This window comes from Cuculus canorus, chromosome 17, assembly GCF_017976375.1.
Source record: "Cuculus canorus isolate bCucCan1 chromosome 17, bCucCan1.pri, whole genome shotgun sequence".
NCBI classification, from domain to species: Eukaryota; Metazoa; Chordata; class Aves; order Cuculiformes; family Cuculidae; genus Cuculus; species Cuculus canorus.
In genome coordinates, this window is record NC_071417.1 from 6,678,136 (window position 1) to 6,693,730 (window position 15,595).

General features: G+C 46.9%; 2 protein-coding genes and 1 long non-coding RNA gene across 4 annotated transcripts in view; 2 read left to right on the forward strand and 1 right to left on the reverse strand.

Annotated features, from left to right (window-relative positions):
• Positions 1 to 2,827, forward strand: part of SLC5A1 (solute carrier family 5 member 1) — a 28,789-nt gene extending 25,962 nt beyond the window's left edge. The window contains exon 15 of the mRNA XM_009571318.2: positions 696 to 2,827. Within this exon, the coding sequence (XP_009569613.2) occupies positions 696 to 916 (221 nt within the window). The 3' untranslated portion in view covers positions 917 to 2,827. The remainder of the gene's footprint in view (positions 1 to 695) is intronic.
• Positions 2,828 to 5,650: 2,823 nt separating this feature from the next.
• The window catches only part of LOC128853927 (uncharacterized), a 34,542-nt gene continuing 24,597 nt past the window's right edge, over positions 5,651 to 15,595 (reverse strand). Inside the window, exons 2-4 of the long non-coding RNA XR_008452757.1 lie at positions 8,452 to 8,677; positions 6,974 to 7,107; positions 5,651 to 6,089 (exon numbers count right to left, since the gene is read on the reverse strand). This is a non-coding gene — a long non-coding RNA (uncharacterized LOC128853927). The remainder of the gene's footprint in view (positions 6,090 to 6,973; positions 7,108 to 8,451; positions 8,678 to 15,595) is intronic.
• Positions 14,888 to 15,595, forward strand: part of GNAZ (G protein subunit alpha z) — a 45,451-nt gene continuing 44,743 nt past the window's right edge. Inside the window, exon 1 of one of the 2 annotated variants that reach the window (XM_054082744.1) lies at positions 14,888 to 15,231. The gene's annotated coding sequence lies outside the window, so the exon portion shown is untranslated. Of the gene's footprint in view, positions 15,232 to 15,316; positions 15,592 to 15,595 lie in introns of those variants that run through there. The other variant, XM_054082746.1, reaches the window with a different exon arrangement.

Below are 15,595 nucleotides of genomic sequence, written 5' to 3' on the forward strand. Positions count from 1 at the left end.
GGGCCAGTGAGCTGCCTTTTACCTATCTGTCAAGCTGAGTGTGAATCAGAACCAAAGTGGATTTGAAAGGGGAAAATTGTGTTCTCTAGGTAGTGAGGTGGCTCTTGTAGGACCAAATCAACATAGATGCTTGTGGTGTGTGCTGGCAGAACTGGTGCGACTTCAGCACTTGGGATGAGACAATAAGAACTCACTTGGGAACACTGGGCAGCAGCCAGGACTGAAGGAGCGAGGACTAGGCGCAAGGGACTGTGAAAGCAAACTGCCAGCCATTCACTGTGGCAAAGTCACTGGCTCTCTTTGCTGGGTTTCTGCTTCTGCTGCCAAGTTCCTTTTCATAAGTATATTCAAATTAATTTCTTCGTCTGTTAATTAAAAGTGTAGAAAGTATTGAAAAGATGTAGTTTAAACTTTGCAGCGTGGTTTGCTTCTCCAATGCCAGGCCAGATCTCTAGGCTGCAAAAGGTGCAAGTGCCAGCTGCAAAAGCCTCTCTTGCAGCACATAGAAAACCACTCTTTCTCCAGGTGAGCTGGAAAACACGTTGACCTGGTTCTTGTACTGCCTTGTACTAAAATGCTTCCGTGTCGCTATGCCCGTAAACCAGAACTGCAGTAAAAAATGCAGGACTGTCCGCAAGCACAGCGATCTTCTTGTGCATGCTTATGTTTCATGACCAGTCTGTTATTTCTTCCAGTTAATGGGGAAAATGAAGAACCAGGATGCCTTAAGAAAACATACAACTGGTTCTGTGGCATCGATCAGCAGAAAGCCCCCAAGCTGAGCAAGGAGGAAGAGGAAGCCTTGAGGAAGAAGCTGACAGACACGAGCGAGGTGCCACTGTGGAGGAATGTAGTGAATATCAATGGCATCATCCTGCTGACTGTGGCAGTGTTTTGCCATGCCTACTTTGCATAAACCCCTGCTCATGGTTTGGAGATTGACTGTGACTGTGTTCCCGAGCAACAGCCATGACTTGTAGATGGGCAGAGTTAGATACACTTAGCATTTTCATTGCCTACATTTGTAAGAAATCAGGGTGATTTATTCACTGGTTTTGTGATGCTGTTTCCAACAATCTAAAGACGAAGACCACTGGGATTCCAAGAGAGAGACATTCTGTTTAGACATCAAATCTATCCAAGATTCAGAACTTCCATCCGATATCCTCTCTACTCTTGACACATTTCATATTCGAGGCACGGAACAAGAGTGCCTGAGCAGTATTTCATACCAGGGTTTGTGAACTACCTTTTAGTGCTGATTTTCAACACTTCTTCTTCTGATCATTCAAATGTCTTTTCCTTGGTTTGTGATACTTTGATAACAAAACCCTCAGCAGCTGAGGGACCAGATTATGAATTCAAATGAAAATATTAGGTTGGTTCCCCCCAGGCGCGGGGTATCTTGAGTAAAAGATTTCTGTATATATCGATATATTTGACACTAGATCTAACTTCCCATTAGAACTTGTTCCCCTGTTCCCTCACTTTCCATGGTGGTGTGATTTTTCAGTGATGGGTGGAACACTGACTGTCTGCATTGATTGCAGTTTGGAATTAATGTCTCCATGATCTTAATAAGAATTCTGCTTATGACAGAATCTCTCTTTAAGGTCAACTTCAAAAGGTCCTCCTCTCTTTATATTTTCATATGTATCTATACTTGAATGTGAAGCTTTTTTATATAAAATACATGTCTTTTATATACACATACTAGATATTATATATATGCACTCTGTATATTATAGATATTTAAGATATATGTGTGTATATATACCTTTGTATCTCACTGATCAGCTCCTATCTTGGTAAGTCCATGTCAATCGCTACCACAGTTACTGGGACCTTTTCATCATGGGACTGGTGTTAACCAGCTGTCTCTTCTTATGGGCTGTCTTACAAACTAGTCCATGCACACGGGTAGAAGTCCAAAGCACCAGAACTCTGGGTTCGTGTTTTTCTTTAAGTATATGTGAGGGCTCTGTACTGCTTTTCTGCAAAGCTATAAATCTTCTGTAGATTTCATTCAGAGAGAGAAGTTGTGCTGTGTGACAGCATGAGGTAACGGTTCCTGAAGAACATAGCACAGCTGTGGGCATCAGCTACCCCAGCCCAATTGTCTTCTCTTGGTGAGTTTGACACCAGCTGGGGAGACAGGACAAGACAGATTTAACACTTCAAAACAAAAAGCAAGAGATTTTGCTACCATCTTATTTGCGGACATCTTATTCAGTTCCTTGCGAAATTGAGTGTAAAAAGAAGCCATTGGTTGCTGCAGCCGAGCTGTACCCCCATTCCTTGTTCCTGCTGCGCACCGAGCGCAGGATGCCAGCTTGTCCCAAAGCCTTACAGAGTGGTTCCACAGCAGAATGCACTGGATTGGCCATGAGAGCATCGAAATGGGAATCCAGTGTGGTCTGTGTGCGCTACCCTGTTCTGCTGCCAACTCCGGCCGCTTTAATCACTTGCACTTAAGAATCTTCTGACAGGATCTTTCCTTCCTCCGGATCAAACCCCAAATGCTCTGGCTTCTGTAGAATCACTGCTCTTGAGAACCCCTAAGCACACTGAAAGGGTTTGCATAGATCAAATCAGTGCTCCAGAATTACCAGGGCAAACCTTCTCCTCACAGTTAATGCAGTGATAGAGTATTTTAAAGACCATGGAATTAATGATATTTAATGGAATTTGAAGACTGTATGTATTAAAGTATTTGTATATTTTGAAGTATTTCATGTCTACAAATGATGGGGTTTTATATAAACACGGTGGAAGACAGCAAAGCTGAATTTGGTGTCAAGTCTGGCTCTGGGTAGCAGCAATGGACAATGGACAAACCAGACAGACATTGATGGGGGTCACTCAGGTCCCTTTTGCCATGCTTTGGTGAAATCAAACAGCCCTCTGGGTGAAGACAAACGACACTGCTGATTGCCGTGGGCTGAGCACCCTTCAGATGAGTTCCCGGTTATCAGGCACCGTCACTTCATTCACCCCTCAGGATTAAAGGGTTTTGAAAAACTGGGGCTGTTCTCTGCATGCCCTCATCAAGAGGTTTTCATCCCAGTGTGAAATGTGGGTGTTGTAGAGGCAGAGTGCAGATGTTCCCGGGATGCTGGCCCGTGGCTCAGGGCACTCCTCCAGTGTGTGGAGCTTCACAGGAAAGAGCCTGACGTTGTGGACAGCTGATCAACCCTTTTATGTTCAGATTAAGAGTAACACACTACCCCGGGGTGGTGGCTCTTGCTTTCAAAGGCAGTTCCATGATTTTAAGGATAAGTGTGTCTTTTCTGCAGTTCTTGGGATGCTCTGTCCATGTCACTATGGTTGTGGGGGACACTTGGGCAAGACCCAGAAAGCAGGTGGCACTGCTCTAGGTGTCCTGGAGCATCAGAACTGGGAACAGGGAGCACACGCCTGTTCCCCATGTCTGACCATACATCTGAGACCCTCGTGGTTCATGGAGAGGCCTGGCTGAGTCTGGCTCACACACACGTGTGGCGTGTACAGCACAATCCAGCTCTGGTTCAGGCAATCCTGAGACCTCTCAGCTGATCCTGAGAGGTACAGGGTCACAGCTTGTTTTAGTGGAGTGAAGTTAGAAATACAGACTTATCTCAAATGAGCTGTGCAGCATCAAATGAAAAACTCGCCTCACAGCACTGCAAGCCATGACAGCACGTGGTCGATAGAGTACACGTGGGAGGAATCAGATCTCCCATTTAAGAATTACTGCAGAATTTTCAGGACAAGTCCTGAACAAAGGGTACCCACCCTTCCCTTAAGATTTCTTTGTTCTGTACCACCCATGGCAAATGTATCCATTGTTCCTGATCAGGAGAAAGCTCTCTTCTGAGAGCTCAGAATTTGGTTTAATTCCTGTTTTGTTATTGAAAAACCTCATGCACCAAAATGCTGGGAAGGCAGCTCTGAGGCTTGATTTGGAATCCCCACCCACAGGGCCTGTGGTTTGATTTTAACCAAAATGCCCCTCCCTGGGGAGTTAGGTCAGAGCAGGAGGCTGAAGTCTTCAGGTGCCCATGATGATGGAGCCCAGCACAGCAGCGGCTGAGGATGCTGATTGCAGCCTCTCCCACCACTTTTGGAGCTCCCAGAGTTAGGAGTGTTTGCATGAATAACAGCTGAGAGTAGCAATAAACACCTGCAACACTAGCGGTGCCCGGGGTGGGGAGCAGAGCTCTGAGGCCTTGGTTATTGTCTTTGGCTTCATTGGTTTGAAGCACTGAGCAGAGGAGTTTAAAGCAGATGCTCCCGGGACAGGCAGCGGCACTGCAGGAAGCAGAGCTCTTCCCAGGCTGTGGGTTCCAGCCAGGCTTTGCAGATGACACTGGGTTTTAAATGTGTTTAATGCTCCTGAGTCCCAGCTGCAGGTCTGTGTCCTGTATCGGTGGCGGTACTGGGGGAGCAAGAAAGTGAGGGAACAGAGCAGGGATGGGAGCTGCCCTTTGGTTTAACTTATAATATAGCACCACCTGCTTAGCAACGAGCAAAACTTCAGAGAGAAAGAGGAGAAATGGAAAACCCGCAGGATTTTCTTGATGATTCCCAGCCTGGCACCAGCCCCTCCCCTGCTTTCCTTAGCCACCCAGAAGAGCATTTTGCTGAGGTGAGTGTGACCCCATCCTTAAAAACTTCCTCTCGCCCTGTCCTTCTCCCCCAGAGTGAGCCACACTGGCAAAACTCCTCAATACTGCAAAAGCTTCCACTTCCATTGTTAGTCTTTGTACTTGAGGGATAGATTACAGCTGTACAAACCTGTAAACATTGAGGCACTTCTGTTGCATTCTGTAACCGATTTCAGGTGAGGGTCAGGCCTCTGACCCTCTGTCAGAGGCTGGGCTGTCTCCAGCAGAGCTTCCCCAAGAGCTACCCTGGCGAAGACTTCCTGACTTAATTCCCTTTCACCCCAAGCGTGTGCACCTGCACACGACCCCACGACCCTGGCTTCAAGAACATGGCAGGAGAGAACCTGCCTGTTGAGGTCCTCACTAGCTCAAAACCCCAGGAGCAATCGCCTCGATGAAGGCTGAGGGCGCAGCTGCTGACACAGACGGTGAGAGCGGCGTTCTGAAGGGGCTGTGAAAGAAAGCGAGGGCTGCTACTAAAACTCTGACTGACAAGTTGTTGGCTGGGACAATCAGAACGTTGCCTGGATGAATCTCATCGCAGGGACACAGTTAGGCTAAGACGCCCTTAGCCAGGCCAGCAGGGTGCATCTCCACCAGATTTGCCGCTAGTCAGTCTTGTCCCCGGCTCCATTTGTTGGAGCCTTGCTGATGGTTTTTGGTTGTATCTTAGGCTGGGAAAGCTTCCTGATTCTCCAGAGGAAGCCCTTCTGTTGTTTTTTTCTGTGACGATGCTCTAAATGCTTCTATTCCCATGTTCCACAACTGTGCAGCAGAACTGATGTCAGTTCCCATGGTTGGGGCTATTTCTTAGCACAGATGAGACTGTTGGAGAGGTTAATGGGGAACCTGTCTTTCTAATATAATTACGTTGTGATTAATGTTTGATAGGTGGAGATTTAAAGAAAGAGGAGAACATAATGAGGAAAACAAACCCAATCAGTTTCTTATATCGCTGGAAAATCTTAGTAACTCAGAACAACTCCTGGAGGATTCCAGGCTTCCTAACCTTTCCCCTTGCCCAGTCTTCTGCTAGTGACCTATGATCCAGATGTGAAACTGTTGGCAAATGGCTTTTCAGGAGAACTGCTCCAGAGTAACTGAGGCAGAGAGTTTGCAATTTGAAGGTCTTGTGTAATCAGGCAACTTTTACAGGCCGACAACAACAGAGGGCATTAGATCTCCGCGAGCCATTGCATCCTCAGCACGGTTTCCATTCGATGACGCTGATGGCGGTTCTGGCAGCTCTTTTCACTGCCTCCCGGGGATCCCCCAGACACTGCTGAAATGTAGCCATGTGGTCCAGCAGTGTCCTTCGGCCCTGCGGCAGCTCAGCCAGCATGGTGAGGGCTTTGATGGCGCTCAGACGGGCTTTGCTCGTTTCCTCAGCAACCAACTTCAGCAAAGATGGAATGGCCCCAGCACCCAGGGCTGAGAATCTCCCTGGAGAGAAATAAATGGCTTTAAAATGGTGTTAGTACATAACCAACATGCTTTAGAATCACTGCTTTCTGCTCCCTGCCCAGGCACCGCTCCCAGCATCCCAGTCTAACAGCTGCCAGCTGTTTAGTTGTAAACAAAAGATCATTCTTCATCAACCTTAACTGCCTTGCGCGTGACTATTTCATTCGCAACAACTTGTCTAAGAATATCAGGGCAGTGGATGACAGGATAAACTACCGGGAGAGGGAGATTAAACCCCCGTAAGAATATCCCCATTTCTTTATTTTTTCAAGACTCTTCAGACACTGGATCTACTCCTGGGCTGTCTCGGAAGCCAGGGCGTTGTGGCAGAAGAGGACTGGAACACAACTGCTGTTTTTAAGTCTTTTATGACTAATTATTCATTCATCACACTGAAAATTTAGCAGTTAGTATTTTCAGTGTCATCGAAGTTATTTGGGAGAACTGCACACCTCGTTAATATTCATTTCTCTCCCAGCTGTGAGAGAGAAACTGCCTCCAACCACAAAAAGAGTTTCCAGAAGGCAGCGCTCCTCAGAGGACTGGTGACCCAGAGAACCTTTGGGCATGTGGGTCTCTCTGGGCTGGACATGAATGGAAATCGCTCCCCCTCTGGAGTGGCGCAGGTGGGGTAGATAAAAAAACTTCTTGGCCTCCTGCAGGTGAACGAGATGTAAAATGTAGTGTCCCTGCAGGGAGCAGAGTGTTCTTCAAGACAGAGCTACAGGAACAGCCTCATGTTATACTTCCTGGAAGAGCTCTAATGCTATTGGAATCAGGACTTGGGGACAAATGTTTTCTTACTAAGTTGACTTAGAACTGGACACCCAGAAAGCATCCTGACAGCTGCCTCCATCTCTCACCCTGAGGTTTAATGATAGCAAACATCAGTGCTCCCGTTGCACTGGCCTGGACGTCAGGATCTGCATCTTCCAGCAGGCCCACCAGCACTGGAATGACTTCTTCACACACCATGCTTTTTGCCTCTGGATGAATGCTGTGGAGAAAAGGTGGTGAAGTTGCTTTCTTGATCTCTATCTGCTACCACGCAGCCACCTCCGATGCCTCCCATGCACCCTGGCATCCTGCTTTGTGCCACGTCCCCTTCCTGCTCCCTTGGGAGCCGTGGCGTCCTGGCCGTGGGGCATAGGGCGAGCACCATGGCCCAGCCAGGGAGGCGAGGAAGGGGAAGTCTGTGCCTGGCATCTATTAAAGCTGCTTGATGAGACACATCTGATGGTAGCATGTTAACCCATGCGGGTGGCCTTCACAATATTTTGGCTATTTTTAGGTGATGTTTGGATTTGTTTTGCTTCCCATGATGCACTGGCGATCGATGGGCAGCAGCACATAATGGAATGTAGGATTGAGGGTGCTGGTCATCCTGGTGGCAGCTTAGGTAGAAACCTGGCTGCTGAACCCTGTAAGGATTTGAAAACCCACTAAATGAAGAGTCTGCAATTATTTCTTCTCCCAGGGCAATTTATTCTCTCTCTTTCTCTCCCTCCCTCTTTCCCTCCCTCCCTTCCTTCTCTTCCCAGCTTCTGTAATGCAGGGAATATTTCACATGGCCTCACTCCCGTAGGGACCTGGACTGTGGCTGATGCCCCTGCTCCAAGTGCCTTTCTGCACCTCTCCTTGACTCAGTCTAGCTAAGCTCACTTTCTTTTCCTAGAAGACCTCACTTTGTTAACAGGACTCGGGGAAGTGTTTTGTGCCAGTTGGTATGTGAGCTGCATGATCTGCAGACCTTTCTGAATCGGACATCTGCTGAGCACTTCTGTTCTATCCTGTGATTGCAGCACAGAGGACTTAGGTGGCTCCTTTCATCTAGTGATTGATGCACAAATTTAATATAAAGATTGCTTTTTCTGATCCATCACTGACGCATGTAGCAGCCTGGGTCAGCAAAGCACTTCTGCCCTCAATCACACTGAAAGTCTCCCAGGGCTTTTAATGTTTTGAGAGAGCGGTTGCTCATAAACCAAGGGAGCTTCTCCTTCCCTCCAGAGTGGTCAGGATCTTTGCTTTCACATCATTTCTCACCTAAGAGTATTTTCTCAGCAGTGTTGTACCAGGAAAAAAATCCTGATTGCACTGCCAGTACTGGGACAAATTGAAGGAGGAGTGACCTCACCAGCACCCACTCTCGAGTGATTTATAGCAGTTAGGACTTTTAGAAGTCTTCTCCTTATGTGTGCATTCAGGCCAATATTGCTTTACACATGCGCTGTGGCAGCTTGAACATGTGGTGAATCAACTGTAAACTAAAGACCGATTCACCTGGGAAGTGAGTATTGATGTGGGCTTACGTATTAGTGACATATTTCTTTGCTCTTACCCAATTCCTAAGAGGACCGAAGCTGCTTTGGCTCTAATGGCCACCGAGGAGTGTGTGAGCTTCTCCTTCAGGATAGGAATGACACCAGCTGCTAGAGCTTTGGAAGCCTCCACGTATACACAGTTGGAGAGCGTATCTAGGATCAGCTCCTGGATTCCATCCAGCTCAGTCTTCAGTTTGGATACGAGTAAGGGAATTAAACCGGCATGCAGTATGGCAACAGCCCCTGTGGGAAGAGATGGCAAAGGATGGGGTGAGGTGAGAGTGCATTTACTGTTTCTGCCTGCACTTTGAATTTCTTAGCAGGATCAAAATGCATACGGTAACTCATTTCCCTACACAGATGTGGGATTGAGAAAAGGAAACCACTACAGCTCTGGTCTGTTCCTCAAAGCCATCTTAGCATTGCTTCCTCAGGAGAATTCCCCAGCAGCCCTGGCAAGGCATCAGCCCAGGTAACAGCCAAAATGGCAATTGCTGTGGTGCTCCTGGTTTTCCCCACTATAATATTTCTCCCAAAACTTTTCTTACATTGAGAAAATAGAGGGGGAAAAAAAAACCCAAAACATATGTCACCTATCTCCAGCCTTTCTACCTGTTCTCAACATGGCCAAGAGAGGCCAAGGTGTGAACCATTAGAGCCAACACCTTCATTCGCTGCTGTGGTTTCTGGGAGGCAAGTCAAGGTCTGGAAACTGTCAGTTCCTCACAAATCCCTGTAGTAATTCTGTCAGGGGAAAATGCAAACACTGAGTTTTCCAGCAGCCAGTGCTCTGGTGCCATCTCCTAAAGGAAAGAGCATCAAAGGCAGAAAGATCACCATTTGTCCTGCAGGTGATGGTTTTGCTGTGAGCAAGGTTACAATTTGTACTGTTTCGTACAGGATACGAAGTCGACACCAAGAGAGCGATGCCATGGGAAAGTAGAACACACTGGCCACAAGTAACTAAGTGAAAACGGAATTCTCCAGCTGTCTTGTTGCTAAGACTGATCCTGCGGTTGCTAAGAGAAATGTGCTCCTTTTACAGTGATTCATGTGTAGTGATAAGGAAGTTCTGTGGTTAAGAGTCATGAAGGCGTTTTCAAAGGAATCACCACAATCTGGGATAAAAGGACAGGCAAGAAAGAGATTTTAATGGCCAAGGGAGAAACCCCCCATCTGACAATCAGATGTGAAACCTGGCTCTAATCTAGAGGTGATGCTGTTGTACCTGCCTCTGAGGTTTTGCTGGTGCTGAATAACTGACTTATTGGGACTCGCTTTTCTGATGCAAACACAAAGCAATGCCCAGTGGCGATGTTCTTACAGCTTTTACCACTGCACTGGGCTGGGAGGGCAGTTTGTGAGCCTTGAAACACACAAGGACAAACCAGTTCAGACAATTCACTCTTGAAGGCTGACAACATTGGAAACCCCAGGATTTCTCCTTGTACCAGAAAGGCAAAGCAGGAAAGGTAATGGGAAAACGTTACCTTTGAAGCTCTGTGTATCACTAGATTGGGGAGGGTCAGCATTTTCACAGAAAAAAAAAACCCTCAACCCTTATATTTATGTCCCTGGAGGAAGGAAAAGAAGGATCAGCTCCAGCCTCTTTGGGCTGCCCCCTGTTTAGTTGCTTGCAATTCCCTCCTTTTCATGACTTTCTTGCTAACTTATTTCAGTTCGTTTGATCACTTTATCATCATATTGCCAGTACTGTCAGATCCACATTTCACTTCGAGTCTGTGTCTCACTTACCTGCATATCAATCCCACTGACACCTCCCCCAGGCAGGACTGCTCCCTTCGGCCCTTGAGTTATTCCTTCCAGTTAATGTTTATTGACTTTCCGTGACTCAGTCATCCCTCATTCATTGCATTTGCACTTTGTGTCTTCTTCTAGTGCCAGCCTTCACTATTGGGCTGCAACCCTGAGTGCAAAGTGTCCAACAATGCCCCTTTCTGTCTTTCTGTTTCAGTAAGATGGCAAGATAATGTAGAGGGTTGGTTAGGATGCCTTTCCTTGTGTATGAGCACTTGGGCTGGTTTGGGTTTTTTTCAAGTGTGTTTTATTTCAGCAGGCCAGGTCTCAGTGCCAAGAGCTTCCTTATCGCAGATTTTGTCATGCTGTCCCATCTGAAGGGAGCTTCCCAGGCACAGACAGAGGAACAAGGATGAGTTGTTGGACCTTGTCCAAAGTCTTGATGTGGTGAAGAGAAAGTGTGGAGAGGAAAGGCCGTTGACAACAAGAAGAGATCACCTAACATTGAGGCTGAAAACTCCAGGTGGAAATTCAGCATGGTTTTCCCAAGGGAACCAACGGCTGAGATGTCTAGGGAGGGAAGACCCAAAATTGGTGGGAAGTTGTTAGAGGTGCTTGTACTTTAGAGCAGTCTCTGATCTGTGCATCTCACTGAGCCAGCAATAGGAGGGGAAGGTGAGCTGGTGTTTCCAGTCCTATACTGAAAAATGCAGTGTCCTCAGGGTCCTGACCTCATTAAACTACTGCTTGATAAAAGGTGATTAATCTGCTGCAGAGAGCACTACAGATATCCTGGGAATAGCAATGGAGTAGGGACAAACGTTTTCAAAATGCAAATGGTTGCATTTGTAGCCGCATGGTTAACGTTATTGATCTGTTTTTCTGAGAACTTGTAATCTTTCATTGGGCTGCTGTTTATCTGAGCATTCATCTCTTCCTTCTTGGAACCCTCTGGCCACTCTGTCCCTTTCCTGACTCAAAGAGGTCCCAAGGAGGAGTTGTCCCTTCTGCTCTCCCAGTATCACTGTGGGGCATGCAAACAAATTACATTTTGTGGAAGACAAAGGAGTCATTTCTAGAACATAACAGTGGAAGGTTGTTTTGGTTTCCAATTACACAAATCACATTACAAATCCTTTTCCTTACAGATGTTGGTTTTCAACTCAAAGCTGTTTCAATGTTTGGTTTGGTACGAAGCATGTGGCTCACGTGTGGCCACAAAGGGACGTACAATGCAGAGTGACACAGGTCTGCGTTTACATGGTGTTTTACTGTAGAGTGCAAGTGTTTTGTTACCACCTCAGATGTCTCTGTGATATTCACATAACTCTAAGTGCTTCAGAACTGCATTTCTACTGATGAAAGAGCCCACAGGGAGAAGTAAAGCACAGCCAGACACAGTCGGAAGGAAAACGGTGCCTGGTGTCACGGTGTGCTGTCCCAGGGCAGGAGCTCACCATGAAGAGCCACATGATCCTGACAGCATTTTCGGACCCAGCAGCACTAGTTTGGCACCAATTTAGAGGTAATTGAGTGTTTATTAAACTAGGGACTGTCAGCACATACCATAGACATTTAAACATGTGGTGCTCCTGAGTGACACGATGAGGCAGCAGACCCTTCCCTGCCAGCCTTGGGAACTCTTTGCTCACTACTGTTTAAACTGAAAAAAAGGGTATTCTTCATCCTCCCTGAGAAGATTTCTGAGTCACCAGTCACAAGAGCGCAGTTTGAGAACCCTGGAGGAGCTAATATAACGCTCAGATTCAGTGTTTGGAATCTCACTGCTTCCAGCACTAAGGCTGTGTCAGGGAGTAGATTAAATATACTGCTGCCATAGAACTGGGCTGTAATTGCCCTCTGGCAAGTGTGGAGCAGGACATAGACCACAGCAAATGAACTAGAACTCACCTGCCCATACCCAGTCAGCTTTATCAAGTCCTCTAACTGAAGAGGAAACTTCTGTTGATGTCTCTGAAAGTCAAAATATCTTCCTTATCTTTGGAACAGCAGTTTAACAGGAACAACTAGGGGGGTCCCAAAGGATGCCAACACCTAGAGACAAAGGGCATCTCTACCTTAAAGGACCAAGAGGTGGAAAGTCCCTGTTCCAATGAACTGAAGATCCACGAGGATACTGGAGAACTGAGGAAGACACTGGTATTGAACTCGAAAGAGTAAACCAGTCTCTTTCATACCTCTTCAAGTCTCTGCATTGGCTGGATTCATCTACCTTGTGACAGCCCTAGGGATTTACCAGGAATGAAATCACAACCTGGACAGCAGCGCCTGTTGCATCCTCGCTAACTACACAATAGCTTAACCTTACCGGAGAATGATGGGATCTGCTTTGGAAGCCCTTGGGAATGTCTCCGGTACTAAGGATCTTATCCGAGTGAAAGACATAATAGAGACTAAGTTTATAAAGACATGTGAAGGGCAGCAGAGCTCTGGAGGAGCTGGAACGGGGTGCTGCCGGGATCCCTAGCGATCCAAACTGTTGCCAGCACTCAGACGGAGAAGGAAAGATTGGTCTGAAAAAACAGGGGTTCCTCACCTTGGTAAAGAGAAAAAGCAAATAGTGGCTGAAGCCAACAGGAGGAGGTTTCAGGGAACGTTTCAGGGAGCTGCTGTAAGGCTGTGTTACCCTGCTGGTCACGCTGCTCACCCTGGCGCCACGATGAGCCCAGCCGTGTGGTTAGGACTGGTAAAACCTCGCGGAAAAGAAGAACACAGCACTGTGGGAGGTTGAAATCCTTATCTGCTTCAGATGGTCTGGCTTGGCAATTTTGTTTGAACCAATAGTAGAAGAAACACATCTTGAATGGCAGGCCCAGATGGCCGCACGACGTGAGCAGAGCTGTATGGGCAGGAGAGGAATTCTCCACTTCCACTCAGCCCTGCAGCTCCATGAAGTCCACCAAAAGAAGCCCTGCTCTTAAGGAAACTTACAGTAATCAATGAAAATCGCACTCTCTTCTGAATATGTGGTTCTGCAGTACTGCTTTCCAGTATTTCTCAGTCTATCTTTTATTTCCAGCACTGAAAAATTCCTATACCCCAATTAAGTCTGAGCCTGCCAAGGAGGGGCTGCTGGGAGGGTGATGTGGTTCTGAAGTGCCCCTGGCTCAGCAGCCAGCCGTGGGATGGGCTGGACCCCATAGCCTGTGCTCACGTTCTTCTGTGCCTCCTGTGACTGACCCCATAGGAGCGAACAGCTGATGTTCCGTGAGGCCTTCCATGACTCAAAGGATGGGAGAGGGAGAGAAAAGGGTAAAGTCCTGGCAGAAGGTAAATTTTCGACCAAAGTGATAAAGCCCAAGAGGCCGGACTGCAAGGTGTGGTCATGATCGTTTCCCCACCATCTTGCACTCTCTGGTCCCGATCAACAATGCCCAATAGTTACAAATATCACATCCCAGTCATCTCAACTTGATGCTGTTTTAAACCCCTCCATATAAGAAAAATGGATAAAAATAAAAATAAAAATACACCATTTTTATTCTTCTCTAACTGCTCCATTCAGTTCTTCAGGCTCACAGAGAAACACAGATCCATCTATAAATATCTAACCCAGATCTACAATTGCTTGTTCCAAAGAGTATGTTTGGTAGAAAATGGAATGAAATACAAAATGTCTTTTTATATTTTTATTACAGACCAGATGTGGCCTCTCAAGTTACCCCCTATCATTTGGAGATGCATATTCACAGAACATGGCGTGTGTGCACATAAATATTTTGATGTTGTCACGGTATAATAAAGGGTAATTGATTACAAAGTCCCTATGGGATTTTCCACTTAAGAGCACAGTTCTGTTCTAGGACCATTGTCTTCAAACTAACGTGTACACAAGCCTCCATCCCCATTGATCCCAAACAGAGAGTGGCAGCAAACATGCAAGAGCTTGGCTTTGGTCCATGAGAAGCACTGGAAGATGAGAACGACTCATGCAGTCAGGGTTCTGGTGGGCTGTGCAGCGGGTGCTGCATCTCAACAGCCGAATGCTGCTCCCTCCAAACCCAAACCTGCTCTGCTACAGGAAATGGGTGACCTGCCTGCTGTGGGCAAGGGAATCCATGCGGATCATCCCCATCTCTCAAAATGCTGTTCACTGTCTCCAGGCACATCCAGCAGGGCAGACTGTTCACTTCCCGGTGGGATTGGAGGGGTTTCACTCTGTCCATTCAGCCCACTGAGCTACAGAGCTCTGGGGTTTGTGCCATTTGGCTTTAATCACTTTTGTGACATGTGTTTGTCTTTATGCTCTTACAGGAGCTCAGCTACAGGCAGTGCGATCAATGCATGCGGAAAGGCCTTAAGTGAGAATTTCTGGATGCAGGACAAGGTGAGACTAAAGAAAAATTAGATCTGCTGAGTTATTTTTCAGATGAGTTGGGTTTAACTCTGCCATTAATAAACAGCAAGGCCCCAGCTGCCGTGCTGAACCAGTAACACCCAAACTTCTCAGGAAAGCCCTGTTCCATTGCTCACGTACAACATGCTCCATATTCCTCAGCATCTTGTTAGAGCTACTGTGAACACCTGAAAGCGATGGTACCTGGGGAGGGTGGTGAACGCTGATCTACACAGGCTGAGGTTCCTTAATGCTGTTACTCCTGCCAAAGTTCGTTAATGTCTGTCACATGCGAAGGACCACACTGCAGATAGGTGTAACGTGACAGTTTCTATAGTAACCACTTGCTCTTTATGGAAAAGCAGATGAACCCCATACACCTCGTTAGTGTTCTTTTACCCAATTACCCAGACTACTCCATCACCATAGACACATTTCTATTCTATTCCGTCACCAACACACCTGTATGAGGGATTTGTGCATTTGACAAGCACACCACTCTTAGAGCTTTAGCACTGACCACTCCCTCCCTACCCATCGAAATGCACCACAAGTCCTGGCTGTGTAGACGGAAAAAGCTAAAATTTCAAAATGGAATTGTAGAGATTATCTTTTTTTCTGAAAGGGGGGCACAGCTCTGACCGGAACATTCTCCTTTTCCTGGAAGGACAGTGCAAGCTGGGTATGTGATATTTCTTTTTTAAATGCTAAGTTTACCAGGACATCTTTGCAAGTCTGGATGTGCGGGCAAACGCTTCTACAGGGAACGAGACCTAAGATTCATTACTCGTAGGAAAATTCCCTCAGACGGTATCCTGATTCACGGCTCTTATTTCTCTGCCAGAAAAAGAACGTTGCTACTGTGTGTGTTACACTAAAATATGTCATTATTAGAACTGGCCGGTGCTGCGGCTCTGCTGATGCCAGTACCGAGGTGATATTATTTATAGGAGTCGGACGCTCTCTGCGCTGCATCGTCAGCCCTCTCGGGGAAGGGACGCCTGCGCGGGGTCCGTGTCCGCCGGCCTCCAGGAGCGCACGGGTAA